Source organism: Chinchilla lanigera, unplaced genomic scaffold, assembly GCF_000276665.1.
Source record: "Chinchilla lanigera isolate Chin_1 unplaced genomic scaffold, ChiLan1.0 scaffold00119, whole genome shotgun sequence".
In the NCBI taxonomy this organism is placed as follows: domain Eukaryota; kingdom Metazoa; phylum Chordata; class Mammalia; order Rodentia; family Chinchillidae; genus Chinchilla; species Chinchilla lanigera.
In genome coordinates this window covers 1607542-1632174 of record NW_004955520.1, presented here as the reverse complement: position 1 = coordinate 1632174, position 24633 = coordinate 1607542, and the positions used below count along the sequence as shown (strand labels likewise).

General features: G+C 44.6%; 1 protein-coding gene across 6 annotated transcripts in view; it reads left to right on the top strand.

Moving 5' to 3' along the window:
- Window positions 1-24633, top strand: part of Disp1 (dispatched homolog 1 (Drosophila)) — a 120041-nt gene that overhangs the window by 79697 nt on the left and 15711 nt on the right. For all 6 annotated transcript variants that reach the window (XM_005409242.2, XM_013507055.1, XM_005409244.2 and 3 more), the window contains one exon: window positions 20877-20906. In XM_005409242.2, coding sequence (XP_005409299.1) covers window positions 20877-20906 — 30 coding nt within the window. The remainder of the gene's footprint in view (window positions 1-20876; window positions 20907-24633) is intronic.

Sequence of the window (24633 nt, the reverse complement as noted above, 5' to 3'; positions counted from 1 at the left end):
GTGTGGTGGATTGACAATTGGTGGTCAACTTGTAACACCCAGCTGAACTGAGTAAGCGTGGTGCTGCCTGTGGGGGAGACCAACCCGGGGATGGTTGCCAGCAGCATAAGAGACAGAACTGGAGAAAAAGAAGGAAGACTGTTGGGATGTGAGAAAGCTGGGAGCTGGTAGAAGCTGTTGGGAGCCTGTTGGAAGTAGAGAGAAGCTGTAAGGAGCTGCTGGTTTTCTTGGAGGAGCTCGTCATGCTGGCTTTCCTCACGAACTTGGCTATTTTCATCCTCCAAGGAGCTCAGGACCTTGTTGGCACTGACAATGGCTTTGGTTCACTCTGGGGGAGCTCTGGTCCTCACTCTGAGTATCGCTTTCTGGCTCCGGAGGGGAGGAAGGTGCACAGTTCAGTCTCCTGGAGAAGCTTGCTGTGTTGGCTTTCCTGGTGGGAACTTGGCTTTCCTGATCATCAGAGGAGCTTGGGACCTCACTGTTGCTGAAGATAGCTATGGTACTTTTCAGGGGAGCTCTGGTTCTTACTTTGAGTGTTGCTTCCTGGCTCCAGTACACATCCCTCACCCTGCTAGCACAGATCCTTCATCCAGCTGGCACAGACTTTGTAGATTCCACCACTGCAGATCCATGAAAGAGGCCTGCATGAGATATTGTTATGGGCTCTTGGCCTCCAGTTGGGCTCATGGGAGGCATTATTATGAGCTCTAGATCTTCAGCTGGACTCATGTAGGATATTATCATGGGATACAGGCCCTCAGCTGGATTCTTTGGTCTCTAATGTATGGACAGATTTCCTGCACTCTCTTGTATATGATTCTTTGGGTGACTGTTATAAATAATCTTATAAAATATGTGTCCTGTATTATATTGCTCCCCTTGCAAAAACCCCAAACCATGACAAAATTGGTACCAGGAGTAGGCTCTTTGCTCTGACTATACCTGACCATGTGGTTAAAGAGCCTTTGGAAATGGCTTATGGGAAGTGTTTCGAAAGATTTGGAGATTTCACCTGAAAGAGAAGCACTAGAACATCTTTAGCTGTGCTGTATGGGAGATTCTGGTCAGAGCTCAGAAGACCAGAAGACTGGTAGAAATCTGCTGGAAAAGACCAGGTTCGGGAGGTTTCTGCTGGGAAAAACGACTGCCTTGGTCATTGAACTCCAGATGATATATGTTATAGCTTGGTAGAAAGTTTGTCTGCATTTTGCTTGTGTCCAGAGACTTTGCCTAAGACTGAGATTAAGGGCAGTGGACTAATTAATCTGGCAGAAGAAATTTCAAGGCAGTCCAATGTTGGGGCAGTGGCATGGCTATTGTTGGGGGCTTTTAGCCAGATTTATGTTGAGAACCTAGAGCAAAGAGGATGATTGAAAATGTTGTGTGTTTGGCCAGAAAGGAAGCTCCAGTAAAGCTGTGGACTGCAGAGATAGAGCTGAGGAGATCTCCAGTGCTGAGAAGGAACAAGAGAATCAAAAAGATGGCCTGAGGGTATCAAAAGAAGCAGCAAGTCTCTACCCTTTGCAGCCTCAAAACTGCAAAGGTAAAAGACTTTGCTTTGAGAAGAAAGCCTCAGACTACCAGGTTCCAAAATGGCAGCAGCACAGAAAATTTGTTCCTCAGAATCAGGTTCAGAGGGCCCAGCAATCCAGGCACTTGACCCCTATGGCCAAGAGAGAGGAAAGCTTTGCTACTGCTTCAGGTGGCAGCAGACCTTGGCATCAACCATGTGTCACTGGTTTTAGGCACATGGAGAATGCCAGAGTTCTGAGGTTAAGAAATCTTCCACTTAGATTTCAAAAGGCCTGGGAGGCCAGCCAGTGTGCCCCTGAAAGGGCACTGTGTGAAGCTGTGAGTGCGAAGCGCAAGGTGCCCTGGAGACTTCAGAACTCTGGAAAAACCTGGAATGTGAACTGTCTAAGGAAAGCTGCAGGGAGGGAGCAAAGCAGGCCTAAGAGAGAAGCTGAGGGAGCTGTAGCCATCAGAAGTGCCATGGGGGGAATAACACAAGCCCTTTGGAGCTCATAGTGTGCCACAGATTGCTTTGGATGTTCCACATGGAACTATAGGACCTAATATTTGCCTTGCTGAATTTTGGACTTGCTTTGGTATCAGTGCATTATATCCTCCTGTTTTGTACCTTTTGGAATGGTAATGTTTATCCTGTGCCATTGAATGTTGCAAGTGTTTAACTTATCATTTGTATAGGGACTTGCAACTAGGAGTTTGCCTTACATCTCAGAGGAGACTTGAAACTTGGACTTTTCAGCAGTGCTGAAACTGTTAGGACTTTGGCAACTTAGAGATGGACTAAAAAAGTCTTTTGTGTAGTCGGATATACATGAGTCTTTCAGGGACCAGGGGCAGAATGTTATGGTTTGTGTCTGGATGTCCCCCCAAAGCCTCATGCAGTCATAGAGCAGGGTTCTAGAGTTTTTGATTGACCCATGGTCCAATTGTGGGATTAGTGGTGTGGGTGCTACACCCACCCTGATGCGGGGAGTCTGCATACAATATAAAGGAGGGAAAGAAGCTTGGTCTTGCTGCTTCTCCCTTTTGCTCTTGTTATTTTTGCTGTCTTCTGCTGCTATGAACCTCTGCCATGTGCCACTCTTCCTTGGAGCCAGCTGAGGACTAACCTACACAAACTTTGAGCAAAATAAACCTTTCCTTCCTTCATTTTGGGTGTCAGGTATTTTGTCTCAGCAAGGAGAGAAAAGTAACCAAGACATTTGGGCTTGTTGTGTTTTTCTTTTTTTTTTTTTTTGGTTTTTCTCCGGTACCGGGAACCGAACTCACGACCTTGCACTTGCCAGGCAGGCGCTTTTGCCGCTGAGCTAAATCCCCAGCCCCTTGTTGTGTTTTTCTGATGTGGTCATTCACAGTATAAACTTCCCTCTTAGGACTGCTTTCATTGTATCCCATAGGTTTTGGTATGTTTTACTGGCATTATCATTTGAGTCTACAAACCAATTTCTTCCTTGATTTCTTCTGTTACTCATTATTTGAGAGATTATTGTTTAGTTTCCATGCAATTGTATAATTTCCCTTTTTTGCAGTTGTATCATTTCTGTAGGTTTTTTTGCCATTGACGTCATTTCATTGCACTATGGTCTGATGATTTTCTTTGGATAATTTTGATTCTTTTGCATTTATTTCAGCATACTTTATGGGCTAGTATGGGGTCTATTTTGGAGAAAGTCTCATGTGATTCTAAGAAGAATGTGTATTCTGTGGTTTGAGGGTAGAACACTGTAGATATCTATCAAATCCATTTGTTCAAAGGTTTGTTTCAAGTCTGGTGTTTCTTTGTTGATTTTTTCGTCCACTTGTTCTAGTTGTGATGATGGGGTATTGAGGTCTCCCACTATAGTTGCATTTACCTGATTTTTTTTTAATGTGCAGTAGTGTTTGTTTTATGAAACAGTGCTTGGTGCATATATGTTTATAATTGCTAGCTCTTCCAGTTGAGTTTTTCCCTTGAATAATATGTAGTAGGGGCCGGGGATATAGTTAAGCAACACAAGCACCTGCCTGGCAAGTGCAAGGTCCTAAGTTCAATTCCCAGTACAAAAAAAAAATAAATAAATAACACTAATATATAGTGACCTTCTTTGCCTCTTCTGATCAGTTTTGACTTGAAACCCACTTTGTCTGAAATTAGGATAGGTATTCCTGCATTGTTCTGAATTCCTGTGTGGAGTAGTGTTTTTCATCCTTTAATTTTTTAATCTGTGAAAAAAATTTTGAATTAAATGTGGTTTTTCTATACTACATATCACAGGGTTTTGTTTCTTCAGCCATTCTGCCAACCTGTGTCTTTTGATTGGTGAATTGAAACCATTCACACTGAGAGTTGTTACTGAAAGATATTGAGTTATCCTTATCATTGTTTTGTTTTCCTGTTGTTGACTTCCTTCCCCCCCATCTCTCTCTCCCCCCCGCTTCTCCCTCTCCCTCTCCTTCTCCTTCTCTCCCTCTCTCCCCTCCTCCCTTCCCTCTCCCCTTCTTTCTTCTTTCCTTTCCTTTCATATGTTCATGTTGGGGCTGTAATTTATATGTGTCCCTGCTGGGCAGCTTTGATTTGAATTCAGTCATTCCTGTTGTGTTGACTCATCAGTGGCGCATGCATGACTTTCTCATCAGGTGAGTTGTACTGCTTCTCAAGGGGTCTTTGATTACAGTAATGTAAAGAAAGGCATTGATTTAGCAGACCAGATGCAACATATTACAGTTCCTTAAGGAAAACATTAAGATGTAATAAAAAATTATAATACAGCTACTTTGTAGCACAGCAGTTTTAAATGCATATTATATACACCAGCAATGGTGTACTTTTAAGATTTCCATGTTAAAATTTAGAGAATTAATTATTGATGAGCTACTCATTTATATACTTTGTAGCAATTTTATTAGTAAAAAGACTGATGAAAGTGATTAGGTCCATTTGTACCACCAGGTACAGTCATGCATGCGCCCCACTGGTGGTTCAAGCTGCCCAAATATGAATATGCCACTGGAAGTTGAACCTGGAGGTGGACCTGGTGGGAACATGTTAACTGCTCACCCTGCCTGGTGTATCCATAGTATTAAATTTTTTGGCATTGTTGGTTTCACTGTTTTTTTCTAGGGTATCATTCAGAAATGTTTGGATTGTCAGTTTTGTGGTCATGAGTTTATGAATATGCTCTTTTTCATGGAAATACCTTATTTCTCCATCAATTTCAAAGGAAAGTTTTGCAAGGTATATAAGTCTGGTTTGGAAGCTGTTATCTTTTAGGGGTTGAAACACTTCACTCCAAACTGTCCTGGCCTTTAATGTTTGTGTTGAGAAGTCTGCTGTAATTCTGATGGGTTTACTTTTAGAAGTCATTTGTTGCTTTTCTCTACCAGCCTTTAAGATTCTATTCCTGTGCTGGACTTCAGGTATTTTTACTCTAATGTGATGTGGAGAGGTTCTCTTTTGATCATAGCTATTTGGGGTTCCACATGCTTCATTTATCTGTGTGTTTAATTCTTTCCCTATATTTGGCAAGTTTTCTGCTATTGTTTCTGTAAATAGGTTTTTATGCCCTGTGTGCCGTCTCCTGGGTTTCCCCTTTATTCCAGTTAATCTTAGTCTTCTTTGTGTCATCTAACAGGTGTTGGAGCCATTTTTTCATGTTCTCTTGTTTTTAAGATATCTTTGAGTAATTGGTCTTTGAAAGCATCCCTATATTCTAATTTTGAAATTCTATCTTCACAGTGGTTGCTTCAGTACCCCATGCTTTCAATATAATTTTTAATCTCCTGGATTTCTGTTTGGAACCTTTTCATGGACTCTGATTCTTCGTTAAACTGGTCATTCACATTTTGTATGATTTTGTTTAGCTCAGTTAGCTTTTTATTAGTGTCTCATAAGCTCCCTGATTATTTTAATACTTCTGTTACCTGTTTCATTATATCTTCTGTGATCCTGGTGAACACCTCACTGTACTGTTTTTCAGTCTCCTCCATTACCCTTTCAAATAATTCAGGTGTGTGAGTTTTACTTTCCTTTCCCTTTGATGACCCAGGATTGGCTTTAGGGGTGTTGGTAGTTTTGGGAGGCATTTTGTCCCCTTGTCTTTGTTGTGTTCTGTTTATTTGTTTGATTTCGTGGTTAGGTTTATGGGTATTTACAGTGGAAAGACTTTGTTGCTAGTATGGATATCTTTAATTTGTCTGCTTTTCAGTGATGCATTCAAGCTGTGACCATAGTCCTTTGCCTCTGTTTTAAGATCCACCCACCTGTATTGATTTGAAACTGGATGATGCAGTGCAATTTGCAGAACATCCAGTTAACCATGAATGGACTGCAGTATTATGAACGTCACAAAGGTGATCTAAGTGTTGCCATACAGAGAAAACTCATTAATAGCAACAGTTATGTGACATCAAGTAAATCAGCAGCAGTAATGCTGTCCAAAACAAATTGGGTACCGACATACCATAAGAAGTAATAGTGTGCCATCCTTCATCATAGAAAAGAAATCCACATTTCTAGTACAAATAGTAACACAACCCAGATATTGACATATAGCAAATATGTACTACAAGTGCAATAACTATAGCTTCACTACTGAGGGAAAAGAACTCAATAATAACAACGTACTGTTAACTCTCCAAAGTTTAATGAAACGTAATGGTTATACCATTAAAGAATAGGGGGTTTGGAATGGAAGAAGGCAAGAAGAAAAATGTGAAAAACAGTGGGAGATGAGGAGTGAGCAGTGTGACAAGTGATCCTATTAAGAAGTAGAAAGATATTTGTAGAATTAAAGGTAACAGAAAAAAAATGAGGAATCAAAGATAAAAGAAAAAGGGAGGAAAGGAGAAAAAGGAAAGAATATGGAGAATGATATAAGAAGAAATTAAAAGGAATAAAGAAAGGAAAAAGAGCAGGGAAAAAAACAAGAAAGACAAAAGAATATTCCCTAGATTCCAATAAACCAGTGAGGAAAAAAGAGGAAAGAAAGAGTGCAAAACCAGGAAAAAAAATTTTCTCTTGTATTTTTCAGTGAGTGGTTTTCTTCCTGGAGCCACAATTTTGGAGTCCAGCAATTCATGGTTTTCTCCAACTAGCCTTATAGCCTGTAGGTTTGTAAGGTGCCTCCTGTTCCACAGGGCCTTCTCGTTTACCCCAGGCTGTGGCAGTGTCCAAGTCAAAAGCATCCCAACTCGAGCCAGTAGATAAGGAAGCCAGTTGGACCCCAGATCCATGCTGGATGCAGGCAAGAAGACCAGGGCTCAAGTGCTCAATGCCAGCACGGTCACACCCAGCACAACTCAGACTGGGCTTGGTCTCCACTGTGGGGGATAGGGCTTGTGTCCTTTCTGGCCCAAATTCAGACCCCTAAAGGGGTCTCTTTCCGGCCTGCTCCCTGTCTGCAGCTCTCTCTCATGGCTGTCCTCACCCAGTCACTGTGAGAGGGTAACACTGGGAACCCCAACGTGAAGCCATATCCCAGCAGTTCTAAGTCCTGGTGCAAACACACAGCCCTTTCCCAGAATGGTGCGTGACTAAGCACTCTCTGGAGTATGGTGGGCATCTGTGTAGCTGTTTCCTGCTGTGTGGAGGGAGTCCCCTCAGAGTAAAACCCCACACTGTCCCTGCTGATCACAACCACGTCACCAGCCCAGTTCCCCGCTGCTGTTTCTCCCTGGAGCCCTCAGTGCTCACTTGACTGTGCAGAGCCAGGCTACCCTGCCCACGAGTGTGTGCTGGGAGCCAGCAAGAGAGTCCAGTCCAGTCCTTTTATGTTCTGTTTCCTTCTCTGCATTATAATTCACCTCTCAAACTTCTCTGTAGCTTTTAATTTTCCCATCAGTTCCTTCCTGGTTCCAGGCAGTCTATTTCCCCTTTGTTTTCCTTCCTCATGCTGTTATTTTCCAGTGTCTGGATTCTGGATCTCTGTGGGGCTGAACTTCACTGCCACTGACCACTCCACTGTCTTGATTCTCTCATTAGTTTTTTTAAGTACTACAACATTTTTTGTCATAAAGGGGCATAACCATGGGTGTCTCACACCCATGTTTATTCTTTAGAATGGTTCTATTCATGAATTAATTTTAATTTTATGAGTTTTATTATATTAAACAATGAGTGGTTAACAGAAAAATCATAAAAATAAATTATTGCATTTTTAGTATTTATTGAGTATAAAAAAAAATCAAAAATTTCAACACCAACTGGTTTAGGGTGTACGAAGTATAAAAAAGAACAACGGACATAAATTCCTATATGAACTACAATGAAAATATCAATAGCACTCTACAAAAAAAGCTTTACTTCAATGATCATACCTAAGGCAGTCTTTACTTATGACAGTAGCATGTTCCATACACACATATCACTTTTCATTGACAGCACATGTATTTTGCTTTCCTGGCCTTTTTGTGGGACATACTTGACATGTGGCTGATCTTGCTGTTTTGTCAGGAGGTGCTTGTATTATGCAGTGTGTAGTTAACAGGAATGTAAAATATCAATAAAATAAAGTGTTAAATTGTTAATATGTTTAGAATAAATATCAGCATTTTCACATCAGCTGTATACTTGTTTACAGAACATAAAGATAACATCAAAAATAAATTTCTATATGAACTACAATGAAAATACCAATAACACTGTATAAAAAACTTCTTTACTTCAATTACCACAACTACATAATAAGAAAATAAGATGTCAATAAAATATCAAATGTGTAATGAGTGCTTAGGATAGACATCAACATTTTCACATCAGAACCCAAGAGATAACATTAGAAATAAAAACCTATGTAAGCTACAATGTAAACACAAACAAAAGTGTACTACATAAATGATCTTTGCTTCAACTGTCACACCCAACACAGTCCTCAGACATGACAACTGCATGTTTCAGGAACATGTCTCCCTTACACTGACATTGTATGTACTTAGCTTTTCTTTGCTACATGGCCGGTCATTCTTGTCCCCTTTCTTCTCTTCCTGTTTTGTCAGGAGCTTCCTACTAAGTTGTACAATGTGCACTTAGCAGGGAGATAAGGTATCAATAAAATAAAATAGTAAATATGTAATGTGCTTAGAATAGACATTAACATTTTCACATCAGCTGTTTACTTGCTTACAAAACCTAACAAATAACATCCGAAATAAAAACCTATGTGAACTACAATGTCAACACAAACAAGAGTCTACCACAGAAATAAGCTTTGCTTCAACTCTCTTCACACATGAAAACTATATGTTCCACACACAAGTATCACTTATACTGGTAGTACATTTGTTTAGTTTTCCTGTTCTTTCTTGTAGGATACAGTTGACACCTTTTTGGTTTTCCTGTTGTCATGGTAGGTCTTTGGGGTGCTGCACCTGCCTGTTCACCTGTCAGCTCAAGAGTCTGGTCCATAATTTTTTTGCATAGTTCCCCTTTTTTCCTGAGCTGTAAAAGACCTCTTAGGAGTACCTGTTCCAATCTTCTAAGAAAATTTCTTTGTGGTATTTTGTACTCGTTATTTTCTTTGTAAACTATCAAACTATGTATGCCACACATGTTTAGAATCGAGTAAAACACAACCACTGGCCAATGTTTTGAATGACATCATACTTGTTGCATAACTCATTAACAACCTCTGCTGTGCCTTTGGTTTTACTGTAAAAAGTTTCTGTCTCAGGCTTCCATTTTGTTGAGGTGTCGCTATCAATATTTCCATCGTGGTGAAGTGTCGAGATCAGCAGTACCAGTTTATTTCTCTTTGCCACATACAAGGCCAATGTTATATCTTTCTGGAATCCAAGGATTGTACTATACAGTTTTTTGTTTTGAAATTGCAGCATTTCATTTGGAATTTTTGCTTTGTTCCCGTGTGCAGTTCTTGGGCTCTGTTAGCAAATGTAAGACCAGCTAGAAGCGGGTGAACCAACTGTTGAAGGTCACATTCGGATTAGTCTGGGGGATGGGAGCGACAAGCCTGCTCACAGCATCGTCTGGTTTCTTACTGTATGAATAAGGACCTGGTGGCTGAGTTCCAGGGTACACGTCTAGATTGGAAACATGTTAAGATTTTGTGTCTGCAAGAGCATACACTTTTATGCCATATTTGGACCCAGTGCTTTACTGTAAGTCTTTTACATTGCTACAGTCACCACGAGAAATCCCTGCTAAGTGCAGCAGACTGTGAATGCTTTCCACTCATCTAGTAAGGTGTCATAATGAATACATCTTTGAATATGGCTGTTGGCGCACACAGAACATTTTGCTTGCGTCCCAGTCTTTGTGTGTTTCACAGCATCTTGTAGCATTTTGTCTGTCACAGTTTCCGACACTGAATGGCAGCATTGGCGTTCTGGGACGTTTCATCCCTGCCAAGATGCTCACTAGAGTTTAGACCTAGTTCTAACATTAGATCATTCCAGTTGATGGCCTGGCCATTTCACAACATTTCAGTTACTCACATATGTACTCACATTGCTATTTCCTTTGTTATCTGAGAAAAAGGAGGTCTGCATTCTTTGTTTCTACCCACTGATTTTTGCACCATTTCACTGTTGTGGGAACTTTAGCTCACATAGCCCATGTCAGAGTCGTCTTCCTCCTCCTCCTCCTCCTCCTCATCATCATCATACTCCCACACCACTCTTCTGTTATAAAAATATGTGTGTGACCTTAATGGATCATCTTCATCATCTGTGCATGAGTAATCTAATGATTCAAGTTTGACTTCTTCCAAAGCTTGCAAATGTGGTTTTTCATGTGCCATTGTGCTGCATTGGGCTACTTCTACCAGAAAAATCTAAAGTAAACTTTTTAAAAAACAAATCCTAGAGTGGCATGGGTGTATTTTACCCTCTGTGACGTGCAGGTAAACCTATACAAAAACTGTTCCACAGAGCGTCACATGGGTGTAAATCCTGGTCTGACACTTTCGCCAGGTACACACAACTTGCCTTTCATCATTCCAAGTGTATAAACACAAAGATCGTTTCCGATAACCCTCAGTGAGGCCAATAGCCATCTGCTATTACACTAAAGTAAAAATTGACAGTAGAAGAGTAAGGGATGGGTCTGTGGGACCCAGTGTTATGCTTTAAATTAAAGGGAATTAGGATTTCCTAAATGTATTCTGTCCTGAGACTTTCCTGTTTTAATGTCAAAATAAAATAGCATGATTCTGTGAAACAGACTCTTATATAAGTAAAACCCTTAGATAGCGTTAATAGGCTCCTGTCTTTTTCCTAGCTCCCATTCCCAAACGGGGCCAAACTAAAATTCTTGTCTTCTCACAGCCAGGAAATTGTGGGCAGTTCCCTTTCAGGAGGTGAGAGATAGAAAATAAATGCTCCTCATTTTCCGTTGCTCTCCAAGCCGAGGTTGTCAAAATCAACAGAACAGGCACCAAATAACAGAGATTTGTTACCGCTGTGGTCATCCTAGAAAAACAGTGTCAGAGTCTCCATCATCCCCGCTGTTGATTATACAGCAGTGACAAGACAGCATCAGGCCACAGCCCATGTTGGGGTGGACCCTGGAAATGCAGTCCCTTGGCCACACCCGGGCGGTGCGGTCTGCTCTTGACTTGCAGTCGTGGGTGCCATGTATTTTGTGGAAGTGAATCTTTGGACTCTACTTTTCCCCTTACAGAAGACAGTGAATGAAATGTCACAAAGTAACAGGACTGGATTAGATTATTCGGGAAGTGTAATGGGGGAAAGCTTAACATCTGGATCCAGGATGACTATGAAAGTAGTCATAGAAATTACAAAGTAAGTCACAACTGTGGAAAAGTTTAAAATGTATATCCAAAAACTTACATTCCTGTCACCAAGTAGGAAAAGTATTTGCAACAATTGCAGTGTTTCATAGCTTTAATGCAAGCATTGTACAGGACATAGGAAAGATGTGTAAGTTCAGAGTTGTGAGTCAGTATGTGGTTACAGTTGTATAATTGAAAGTAAATTATGGCAGATTCAATTTTGTAGCACTAACAATCACGTTTTCGTAGATTTTAATTACATGGAAAAGCCTCATGGTCCAGAGTGATAGCACTTTATATATCAACTATGATCCTAATTGTTTGCATGTTTTATGCCTGTATTTGGTACAAAGGAAAAAATACTGAAAGGAAACAGATCGTAAAGAACGACAGAGGTAGGGGCTGGGGATTTAGCTCAGCAGCAAAACGCCTGCCTGGCAAGCGCAAGGTCGTGAGTTTGGTTCCCGGTACCGGAGAAAAACAAAACAAAAAAAAAGAATGACAGAGGTTTTATCCATATAGTGGGAATAATGGTGATTGTTACATTCCATCATGTCTTTATCTTTCAGACTTTAAAAAAAAGTAAATGTTAATTTGAAAATCAGAAAACAAAACTAACATTAAAACAGAAAATACATCTGCTGAGTAAAGCTTGGGTTCTTCTTTAAAAGTTAAAGTTTATATTTTAGAATGGGCAAGCATTAAACCAAAGGTAGTTTTTTTTAGAAGCAGAACTGCCTTTCTGAGCTAGCAAGTGGGAGATGGGACACCTGCTTTGGCAGCTGGAAATGGTCCTTTCAACTTGAGCTCCTTACTCTTCCAAGAACACCCACTGGGGGGGCAGCCTGGATGGTTCCTGAGCCCTCCCCAGGGTCTTTGATAAACTGCCTCCGTCTCCCACATATCTCCACCTGTGACACGCACAGCCCAGGTGTGAGGTTGGCATCACCAGCTCATCGTCCTTCGTGTTCATGTGACATTAAGGGACCAAGGACTCTGCCTTGCCTTCCGACCTAGGGTGTCAGAGCACTTTTCCCACCCAGCCATTTATCTAATCCACCTCTCTAGCCGTCCTCAGAAAGAGCCAGCATTGTTCTTAGCTCCTTGGGGATGCTTCTTGCTGTCTGTGCGCAGGAAGGATTTCAGCTCAGCTTTGATTAGAGGGGCCTGGCTCACTGGAATTCTGCCGGAAAACATAATAGAGTTTCACAGCAGGAAAAGGTCTTAGAAATAATTTAGCTCTACGCATGAGGGAATTGAGGCCCTTGAAGTGAGCGCTGAGGCTGGGGCCCGCCTTGCTCAGAGGCAGAGCAGACGCCGTTCCCTGGCCCTGCAAGAGCACAGCGTGAGCCTGCTGGCTCGCGGCGGCGTGTGACGAGGGTGTCGCTGCCGCCCAAGCGCAGGTGGCCCCGGGAGAGTGACACTGCCTATTTTTCAGCAGAAAATTCTCCTTTGGTTGTGTTTTATTTTAAGCTATGTTGATATATTTTTTCTTTGTTAATCCTAGACTTTAAGAAGAAAACCCCTAAGAATATTACTTTTTATTAAAACCAACTGTGGCAGTTTTGTCTTAACCCTGTTTATTAAAGTTTTGATCGTTATTCATGATTTGAGTTACAGGAATTTAATTTTGTGTATGTGAGGATAGGGAGGGAACTCGGGCCTGGCACTCGCTCACAAGTGCCCCACCACGGGCTGCAGCCCCCGCGCCCAGAAGTTTAACAGAAGTTAAGGGATAAACATGGGAAGCTCAACGAAGGAAGGGCCATCCACCGTGCTCGCCGTTGTCACTCCTGGAAACACGATGAGGCGTCTCGGGGGCTGTTGGCCCGCTGTCCGCCCAGATGAAGCCATCACGACAGCTGCGAGGGGTCACTTTCACTGCTGGAATCCACTTCGATACAGTGGATTCTCCCTGATTTTTTAACTCTCTACCCCAAAGAGTTTTTTAAATATATATAACAGGTGTGACTTTTAACCTTCTAAGTGCAGCCTTGTACAATTCTCAGTAATTTTGTAAGAGCAAAATAATCCAAACTATGTGGATTTTAAGAAAGATTAAATATGTTTCTCATATTTTTGGGCTTGAATGATGCTTCATACATTGAGTCGAATGTAGACATCCCAAACGTTAAAAATAAGCAAATGTTGGATTAGAAGATAATTGGTAAATTTGGGATTTATGATGTTTGTACTTTCGATGTCTGACCTAATTGTTATTTTTCTGTTAATAAATGAGTAAATTTGAGATTGGATTGTAGATATAAGATAAATACATAATTTAACTCTCTCAAAAATGCCTTCACTGAGGTTATAATTGACACACAGATTATTTATGTAACTTGTATAGTTTGTAATAGAAATTCAAAAGGGTTTTAATTTTATGTATAGGATCCATAAAATTTTGAACGTGAGCAACATTTGTGTGTCTTTCTTACATTGAGGAAATAAGGAAATATATTTGTGAGTTAGGTTTAATGTAAGTCTCAACTTGCATGCTAATCTTTTGGGCAAGCATTTTGTGCCCTAATCCAGGTTGTCAGTAACTTCACTTCAGTAGGTATTACAGCTATATTATTTCTAATTCATATGTAAAGCCTAGATATATTAGGCATACTTTTAGACATTTCTAATTGTACTTAAAATGTATCATTCCATGTAAACATTATCCCGCAGTGAATATGGAACTGTTGTAATAGTCACAGGATAAGTTAACCTTTGTTTACCTAAAATGTCATCACGCTTTTTCCTTGTAAAAGTGTACATATTTATAATGCTTGTAATTTTGACTCGTGTGTTTGTGAGGTTTTAGAGGCTTCCTGAGGCACTGAAGGAAGCGCAGAGTCTCTGCTTTTCTCTGCCGCCTTTGGCGCCCAGGCCCTGCTGTAGCCGCCAAGCTGGTCTTTCTGTCTGCGCTGTCCCAGTGCACGGCCTCCAGGCCTCCCAAGGGATGTTTTTCCTCCTTCCAGCCTTGCTTGGGAAACTCAGGCTGCTCCTTGTTGCTGGCACCCCCTTGGGTGTCCTGCTCCCAGAGAACACGCACTCCCGCCCCAGCGTGACCCCCCAAGCCCTGCTTGACTCTGCTCATGCCTGTACAGGCCACAAGGCAGGGTTTTCGTCCTTCCCTGCCTTGGGGTCACCTGTCTGAAAGCCGCCTTTCTCCAAGGTGTAGCTCTGGTTCTGCGTCTGAGGTCAAGGTCAGGGAATCTGAGGTCGGCTGTGGTTTAAGGCCACCTCCCCACTCCCCATTCCTGTCCTGTCCGCTTTGCTCCTGTGAGTTCGACTGCTTCCTCTATTGTCCTCTATTGTCCCACATCTGCAGGGCTTGTTTTCTTAGCAGCCAGTGGCTCAGGCTGTGACTGCAGGCTCTGCTCCAGGACCCATGACCCAGACCTGGGCTGGGGAGGGGAGGAGCCCAGAAGCTGCCCAGAAGACCTGGTGACCGTCAAGGTACTAGGTGGCACTTAGATGCCGCAGTATCCGACGTGTTCTGCTTTAAGCGCTTTGAAAACGTGTTAGGGGTGTGCTGTTGCCCCTCGTCTACATGGTGGTTAGCAGCATACCCCATGCTCCCCAGTTTCTGCATCAGAGAGAAATTCTCAAGACTTCAGTCACGTGTGTGTAAATGAATATGTACACAACTGCCATTTAAAAAGTTGCTTTCACTCTTGCACTGTGTGACTAGCTTGTGCACGCAGTTGCTTGAAGAATTGAAGTTAAGCTCACTCTCAATTGCTTTCCCAGAGCTGTCCTTCCCGCTGGTAAACAGATCCGTTGATCTACCATATCTCCGCTGGGTTTTAAAGGACGTTCTAAACTTTCATTTATTTCTTTTTAACTTCGTCATTAGCCAGCCCACGTGTTGGCGTGTCCCTCCTGTGAGAGGCCATGGTGGGAACACAGCCCGGTTCCCGGTCCTCCTCCTCGTAGCTCCTCCTGTCGCAGCCACACCAGGACGAGTGTCCCGCGCCTGCAGTCCTGTGCGGGAAGGCTCACGGCGCACATTGGTGGCCGAGAAAAGCACAGATTCGGAACCTGGCCCCGTCTCCTTTTGGCTCAAGGAAGGGTGCAGGGGCGACTTCAGGTTCCTTGCAGCTGTGAGGAGGCTCCTGGGACTGGGTTGAACCTGGGGCCTTGCACACGCCCGCAGGTGCTCTGCCGCTGACCGCACCACTGACCTCATCAGTTTGCATTTTCTGCACAGCCACCGGCAGGTGCCATTTGAATCTTGTAGATTGAGTCATACAAACTGCTTAGAACATCGCAGTTCATCCCGGGCAAGCCTTCCGAGATGCTGCTTCAGGGGCGCTCTGGTACCCTTCCCGGAGGGAGAGCGGGAGGGGTGGTTTTGCCTTCGGGAACCTGAAGCCCGCACCAGCTCACGCTCCTCTCTCAGTCCAGACCTCTGCGCTGAGGCGTGGGGCGGCCGGCCCCTCATGCTCATTATTCCCCTGAAGCAAGCTCTCCACTCAGAGCTTTGAACATTTATGAAGCGCTTGGTGTTTACCAGGCACTCTGCTCGTCCAGCCCACGGCCGGCTTCCTCCTGCCTCCTGGTTCCCTTCGCATCCCAGGCAGGACTGCTCTGTTGTTCTTAGACTTGGGGTGACCCATGCTTTTGAGCCCACATCTGTAAGTGTGCAGGAAATGCGTTGCCCAAGTGTCTGTGGTTATCATTAACCTTCAGCTGCCTCGACACAGACCATAAACATTCAGCTCTGGTGCATGAGACGTGGGCCGAGGCCACGCCCAGCTTGTCTCAGGGCGTCTGTTTCATCTTCACCGTGGAACCCATGTGTGCTGGCGATGATCCTTGGAAACAGTCACGAGGAAGAGCGATTTGTTTTTGTTGGAAATATTTTAAAGCATGCTCATCAAAGTGTGCTTCTTTATTTTCAGATTCTCCCTTCTAAAATGCCCATACTGAGCCGAAGTCATTACCTTCAGCGTGTCCTCCTCCACGTCAGGGACAGCGTGGCACAGCTGTGCCGCTGTTGTGGCCGAAGCGGGCCCCTCGAAGCAGTTTGTTTCTTAAGTTCAGTTTTACCACCGTAAAGCTCAAGGTACATTTCCTTCCTAGCATTTTAGTTGTTCAGAAATACACAAGCCAGTTCTTCATGGGCTTTCTTTTCCTAGGTGTTAGGGAAAGCTAGTTGGAGTTTATAGAGCTGACACTGTCCCTCTGCAGGTTGTGGTATGGATTCTGCAGCTGCCGAGAAGGAATGCTCCAGAAGGAAGGAAAGTTTCCGTGTTGCATTATTCTCGTTTCTTCACCCTGCAGTCTCCCTTTCTTGTCCCAACCATTCTTAAAAAAGAGAAAAACGAGGGAGGAATGACGCACAGACCACTTGTAGTTTTTCTACCTTCGTCCCAGTTTCTTGTTGACTTTTCTCCTCCTATACGTGTTCTCTTCTGCTGCTCTTTGTAAAATTCCCCCTTGCCGCCCCTCTGGCCGCTGTCCAGTTCCTCTGCTCCTTTCCTCCCATCCCTGTCTGAGAGCAGCAGTCTCCTCCCAGCTGACCGCCACCCAGCACTCCAGCCAGGTTATTACCACGTTACCCTCCTGGGTGGGTGGGGCCAGCGCCTACTAATCATGAGCACTTGAGCTTATAAGTGCTTTATTCTTTTTAACAGCAGGTTTGAGCTAAGCCCTAAAATAATGTCTCTGTCAGCCCCTCTGTCAGCAAACAGAAATACCCCGTTACATGGGAGGGAAAGAGCAACAGGCACCTGGTCGCAGCCGGGAGCTGGGCCTGGCGCAGCCACCTGGGTCACAGCTGAGAGTGCGCTCCGAACATGCAACTGCCGCCTTCCCCTGCTGCAGGAGGGCTCCACGAGGGGCGGCTGCTCTGCTGGTTTGCACAGTTGCTGGGCAGCTGGCGTGCATCCGAGCTGTGTGGTATTAAAGGTGAGCAAGCCCAGGAAGAAGAGAGCTTCTCCCCCAGCAGGTGTCAGAGTGGCTGGCTGGTTAACACAAGGTTCGGAAGTGAGTGAATTCCCTGTGCAGTAGTTCTGTTTAGATCCAGAAGGAGCCGACTCACAGGGTGTGCACGTGGAGGGAGACTGCTTGTCTGCGAGGGTAGGGTGATTTCTTCCTTGCCTGCACTCGAAGATGCTTTCTGGGAAGAGATGCAGAGGCAGGATTAAAGCAGGCAACACCGCGAACCACAGCGGTTCCTGTGTTGCCTGTAGCGTGGCCGCGCGCTCCCAGCACCTGCTTGTCGTGTCCCTTACTGCAGACACTTCCGAGGGATCAGGTGAGTCCCCGGGAGATATCCTCGTAGTAAACTCGATTTTTCTTTTCCAGCCTGTGTTGACAACCTCTCCTTTTTGTCTCAACTGTAACATAAAATGAATTCTGTGCTCAGGCAGAAAGAATGTGATGAATCCGTAGCATTCTGTCTCTAGAGAGTGAGCCAGTCAGAGCCACGGAGTTTGCAGCTTTGGAAAGTGGTGAGGAGGAGGAGGAGAGAGAATGTTCCTGTTTCTTCCAACCCAAGATACACACAACAAAATTGCATTGCTTTACAAATGCCTCGTGAGACATGGTCTAGGACTGTGGCTCTGGGGGGCCATTTTAGGTCTAAAGGCGGCAAAGTTACGAACTTTTCCTGGAAGACCAGGAGGTGCTTTTGTGGCTGTATAACTGGAAGACGGGGAATGAGACTGTGAGGTTTCATGTGCAGGTGATGGGCCTTTTTGTTCCGGACCTTGCTCTCCCTCTCTGTGCAGATAACTTTTTCCTTGTAGCTCAGGAATGGCTTCATCCTTGGGTTCACATAGCAAAGTCCTTGTGTGGTTGTGGTAGTGGTTGCACAACTCTTCGGAAATACTAAGAGCCATTTAAATATGCACTTTAAATGGATGAGTTATATGGTATTGGAATTGTATCTCAATAATACCATTTTATAAAACATCACTGTGGAAGCCAGGCCTGGTGGTGCATGCCTGTAATCTCAGCTCTGAGGAGGCTGAAGCAGGAGGATTATAAAGTTTGAGGCTAGACTGGGTGACATAAAGAGTTAAAGGCCAACATGGACTACAGAGCAAGACCCTATCTCAAAAAAAAAAAAAAAAAAAAAAAAAATCAATATGTAGTTGAAGTGAGATTATAAGTTTTGGGGGTTTCTTGGTGGATTTACCCAAAAAAGCAAATGTGTTTCGTAGTTTGTGCAGGAGTGGACGTTTTATGGTGTGGGCGGCATGTGTGTGAGAACACCTCAGCTGCTGGCGCATTGTGTCCTGCTGTGCAGCTGTGGCCCTGAGGCCCCAGGGCGGGAGACCCTCGCCCTGTGTCCGCCAGCTCCCCGCTCAGCCATGCAGACTGGGCCTGTGAGGGCTGCTCCAGCTTGTCTGTGTGATTATGTTGTCCAGCTAAAACATTTCAATAATCGGTCCATATATAGGTGCTCAAAGAAAGCTGTTTCATGAAGAAAAATCGCAGCCTTAGGAAAATTTGATCACAGTAAATTGGCACTGAAAAGTCACTGTTGGGTGAGACATGGCAGAACTGCGTCCCTATGGGAGGGTTGGGGGACCCTGGGGTTGCAGGCGGTGTCTGGCCAGGGCGCCTCGGAGCCGGTGCATCTGTCCTCCAGGGCAGGCCCAAGACCGTAGTGCAGCATGTGTGAGGAAAGACTGCAGCCAAGTGGGTGTTTGAGTTACATCTCCACTCCAGAGGAGCGGGAATAGCACTTTTCACAAAAGAAGTTCTTGCTCTGATCAACCTTTCCGAGGAAGCCTCCTGTAGCACTGTGTAAGAGAGCTTCTACCATAAGATTCGTAGGCACTAACAAAAACTGAAGTTTAGTAAAATATGAAGGTGTTATGGAAGTGGTCTGAAGTTACCATGTGTGTGCATGTGTGTGTGTGCGTGTGTGTGTGTGTGTGAAAGAGAGAGAGAGAGGGAATAAAACTAAATTTACCTTTGTTCGATGCCTATTTATTAGTCCAACAAACACTAATTGGACATTTACAAAGAACCGTGCATTATGCCAAGTTATGGAACTACAAACACGAGGAAGATAGGATTCCCCTTCGTGTACTTAGTGTCTTTTTAGAAATGAGAAGTCTTTGCATATACTATAAATACAGCGCATGGTGGGGGTATTGTTGAGGGGTGCTGAGTCCCCCGTTACTAAAGCACAAGTTCCTTCTCACTCTTCTTAGGGATACGAAGTTACGTGCCTCCCCGAAGGAAGCTGCTTCCTGCCTGTGTAGGAGGCGACCACTTTGTGCCTCCTTGTGGGTTCTCTCCCCGCGGCTGTTCGCTCGCGCACACCAGACCGCAAGCGGCAGATTCCGCCTCGCGAGGCTCGGGTGCCGGGCGCTGTGCCGCCCAGGCCGAGGAAAGCACTCAGTGCCTGAGCCTTTCGGCCTCACGGCCCCTTCGAGCTTTCACAGATTGCGGAGAGCCTCCAAGAAGCTTTTGTTCATGTTTTCATTTATAGCTCATATGTACCACATGGGAATTGAATCTGAGCAACTGTATTTAACTCACTAAAAAATAATAGGCCAATTATATGTTAAATAATGTCTGTGAGAAATAATTACATTTTTGAGAAAAGTTTCGTGAGGTGTCACTTCACATCCGCAGACCTCTCAGGCGTGTGGCTTCGTAGACAACTGCAGAACTGCTGGCTGCACCCAGCACACTGCTGCCCGACCTGGAAGTGGGAGGGAAGGAAGGTTCTGCTGTGAATCCGCGGGCGGAGTGAGGGTGAGCCAGGGGTTTTGTTTCCTCACCAGGCTTTGATTGAAAGCTTACCCTGTACATGTAGATAGGAAACTGATGGCTTGAATATGCAGAGTTTGGAAGTGGTGACAGCTTGGAGTCCCTTTAGCAAGCTTGTCCTGTGTATCTGAGTGGTAGCATTGAGAGGACAGGAGATGGGGACAGTGTGATTCAAATGCAAGCACACCTGTTGAAATGGGTTGTGAAGATAGAAATTAGGAAATTAAAGCTTGAAGCTGGGCTTGGTGGCACATGCCTGCAGTCCCAGCACTCAGAGGCTGAGCCAGGAGGATCATCTTGGTGAGTTCCAGGCCAGCCTAGGCTACAAAGTGAAACCCTGTCTCAAAAAAAAAGAAAAGAAATGAAAAAGAAATTGAAGCTTTGGAGATCCCCTGGTATCTTAAGGAGAGAATGTATGTTTCTGGTACCAGAGAGTATTGTTGTTCTTTTTAATTAAAAAATGAAACAGTGTTGGGAGACCCTTAACAAGTAAGGGAGCACCGTGGACCGGAGGTGCAGGGAGAGGGCCGTGGCCGTGGAAGCCCCACGTCCCTGAACAATTGAGGCTGGGGGCTAGGAGGGCCACGTGAGCACGGTGTGTCATTCATGGCAACACCAATGCCATGTGTGTTTAACGTATCACCTGTAGGTTGCCTGCCTGTTTAGTCTTCCCAGAACATGCAGAGCAGAATGGGGAAACGAACATCCAGTCCACATGTGAAACTTCTGCTAGTGGTGTCGTACTTGGCTTCTGCTTCAGGTGTTTTTGCATTTTGTACCCGGAATTGAACTCAGGACCTTGTGCTTGCCAGGCAGGCGCTTGTGCCACTGAGCTACATTCCCAGCCCTGTGCTTGGCTTCTGATCATCTCTCTCTGCTTTTTTCCAGACCACCCAGACCTTTCAAGTTACCAAAAAGGTAAGGTACTTTGGCCCCTTTACCACAGAGTGACTTCACCCCCACGTTTGCCCTCTTAGTACCTCACCCAGAGCTTGCTGTTCTTTCTACTTTCCTCATTCGTATTTTTTTGAAGGAAAAAAAATTCCTGAGATAACTGCCAGAAGAATCCCTCATCTTCAGAAATGGTTATGGCTCTTACGGTGGCTGTTTCTCCTTTAGGCTGTTTGTGTCTAGCCTGTATTTGTCCGAATGTTTGCATCCCTCCTTGTACTAGGGCAGAGGCACTCTTGTGCCAATAGCCCCCAGCACATGGCAGTTTATTCAGAATGCCCCCTCTGCCTTTCTAACTGTTGTGTAGCCCCACTGAGAGGGAGGTATGGACATGTTTGAAGTCCATCTTTTTGTAGAGACGCTAAATGGATAAAAGTTTCAAAAAAAACAAAACAAAGCATTGTCTCATCAGATATGGTTATACCACTGTTTGGGGATTGGGATGCCATGTCACTGCACTTCAGAAAGTCTAAGTGATCTTTGGAACTCAGTTGCCACGGAAGTTCCCATTTTAGTAACTCCAAAGCCTGCCTCAAGAGAGTTATCTTTTAAAGCAAAATTGCTACATCATTTTCTTCTTCCATTTAAACACTTTTACCATTAAAAATAATACTTCTCTTTTAATTGTGGTAAAATACATTCCATTAGTAAATGCTTTTTCCTTTTAAAATAATATTTATTTTTTAACTGTGGTGAAATACAATCTGTAAATTGCATCTAGGCGTTTCTAAGTGTGTGGTCCTGAGGCATCACATGTATTCGCACTGTGCAGCAGGCTGTCACAGGGCTGGTCTGTCCAAGAGAGGGACATCTCGCCCCCTGACACTGTACCTGTGAACCCGTGAAGCAGTGATTGCCGGTCCCACTCCCCGCAGCCCTGGCGGCCACCATCCTACCTGCATTTGACTACTCTTCCTCTCCTATTCAGTTTTGTCCTTTCGTAACTGGTTTATTTCAGTTAGCTTAATGTCTTTAAGGTTTTCCATGTTGTAGCATGTATAGAATTTCCTTCTCCCACTCTACAGTATGTATCACATTTTATTTATGCAAATTTTCCTCCTATTTTTATAAAAAATGAAAAAAGATAAAGGGAATATGCAAGTAAATATGTAATACTATGAAAAGGAATTTCAGTTCTCTAGACATAAGGGCTTTCTCAGTAGACTAAATTTTTATATTTTGAAAAGATTTTAATTATTTTTCCTTTTGTTTCTATATTCATATTTTTAAAAATTTCTAATTTCCTCTTTTTGGTATATATACATACAAATACAAGTTTTTTAAAAAAGACTTTCCTGATTCCCTTTTCCACCTTAGCCAGAAGTAATCTCTTATTCAGAAAACATCTTATCTTTAACCGTAAGAACACCTCTGTCTGACTTGTTGTGTAGATGTGTGGCTGTCTAATTTTCCGTGGGTTCCTTGCATGCAGGGTCTGTGTCTGCCATTTTGTATTCCCATAATGCCCTGCATCCTTGTTACTTCACCCTAATTGCTGGATGGATATATTACTTTAACAAATGAAAGAGTTCTGAATCCTGTTTTCTGTGTGTGAAATTTCTTGAACTTCAGTCATTCTTCCCCCTAAATTCATGATGCCGCAGGAAATGTTGTGATAAATAACATTTTGAGATGCCTCCCTTCAGGAAGAAAAGGAATGAGGAAGAGTACTGAGAGAAACAGAAGGAACAGAGTGAAGGCGAAAGGGCTTTAGGAAGGAAGGGATAAGTACAAGAGCTATGCTCCAGTAGGAAGGTGGAAACCAAGACTGCTTGCTCGCAGAGGACATGGGGAACAAAGGGCAAGTGACCGGGGTTGGGGTTGGGGTTGGAGTTAGGGGTTTTGCAAGGGGAAACAATATAATACAGGACAGTTAATTATAAATTATTTATAATAGTCACCCAAAGAATCATATACAAGAGAGTGCAGGAAATCTATCCACACACTAAACACCAAAGAATCCAGCTGAGGGCCTGGATCCCACAGCAATGTCCTGCATGAGTCCAGCTGAAGACCTAGAGCCCATGACAGTGCCTCCCACGAGTCCAGCTGGAGGCCTGGAGCTCACAACAATGTCTCATGCAGACCTTTTTCACGGATCTGTGCTGGTAAGACCCAAAGGTCAGTGGTGGAAGCTAGGAAAGTCTGTGCCGACGGGATGAAGGATCTGTGGCAGCAGGCTGAGGGATCTGCACCAGAGCCTGGAAGCGACACTCAAAGTAAGAACCAGAGCTCCTCTGAAAAGTACCACAGCCATCCTCAGCAACAGTGAGGACCTGAGCTCCTCCAATGATAGGACAGCCGAGTTCCCATCAGGAAAGCAAATGTGAGAAGCTTCTCCAGGAGACTGAGCTGTGCACCATCTTCCCCTCTGGAGCCGGGAAACGATGCTCAAAGTGAAGGACCAGAGCTCTCCCAAAATGAGGAATGCATTCTCAGCAACAGTGAGGTCCCCAGCTCCTGCTCCTAGAGAAAACCAAGTTCATCAGGAAAGCCAGCATGACAAGGTCCTCCAGCAGAATAGCCCACGAGAACTAGCAGCTCCCTAACAGCTTCCAGCAGCTTCTCCCAACAGCATCTAAACTTCTTCCTCTCCAGTTCTACCTCTTATGCTGCCGGCAGCAAACCTGAAGTGGGCCTCCCACATCCAGCACCACACTGGTTGGGTTCGGCTGGGTGTTACAAGTTGACCACCCGTTCTCAATCCACCACAGTTGGGGTGCCAGGAAAAGGGGTCTTCGCTTCAGGTTCAAGGTGTGCACTCTGTGAGCTTGGCTCTGCACAGAGGTTAGCAGGAGGGAGAGGCGTTTTAAGAAACACGAGAGAGTACGGGGAACTGTGAGCTGAGAAGGAAGTGCTGTGGGGTGTTGTTATTGCAATAGAGACAAACCCTTCATAGCAGGCCTCTTTAAGGCCGTTCGACCATGTGTCGGCCCTGTGAGACTCTTGGTTTATTTGCTTGAACAGTTGTTTCTGACCTGTTCTCAGTGGAGGCCCAGGAAGAAGGTGGCTGAGAATCTGAGCGTGGCTGAGGGACCTCCAGGGGACCCCACCCAGCACAGCAGTGACAGCGGCCGGTGTGCTGGCAGGGTGTCCCTGCTCAGATGCGCAGTGCCCGTGAGCACAGGCCAGCATGCTCTCCTGTCCCCCTCCCTAAGCTTTTTATTAGCTTTTCATCTTGATAGGATGTCTGTTGTCTGGCTCTCACGGTGACGTGAACCTCTTCTTCCCGTAGCACCGTGCCCAGGCCAACGTGTAGGTAGCAGCAAGAGCAGCGTGTGGTGCCCAGGAGAAGTTTGTGCAAGTGGACTTGGCGTGGGGCTGGCTCCCTACCGCGCTGCGCGGCCGTCCTCAGGCCACAACGACGCCGCTGCACACGGGCGGGCGGGCCTGTGCCTGGGAGGCCAGTGCGCCGCGAGTGCGCGTGCGTGAGGGAGGAAGGGGCTGAGCCACCGCGAAAAGAGGCCACACGCCGAAGCTCAGTGAGCAGCACCGTGATGCGAAATCCAAAGCAAATGCTTCCAAGGGGAGGAGAAGCAGTTATCGAAAGAGGGTTTTAGGGCTGCTGGGCGTGTGTGCACAGATTTCTCAAGAGCACAAAACAAAAAGTCATTACGTGGGTGAGTTAAAGGAGGGTGTGAGAACTAAGCAATATGTGGGTAAGTTAAACGAGGGTGTGAGAACTAAGCAATAC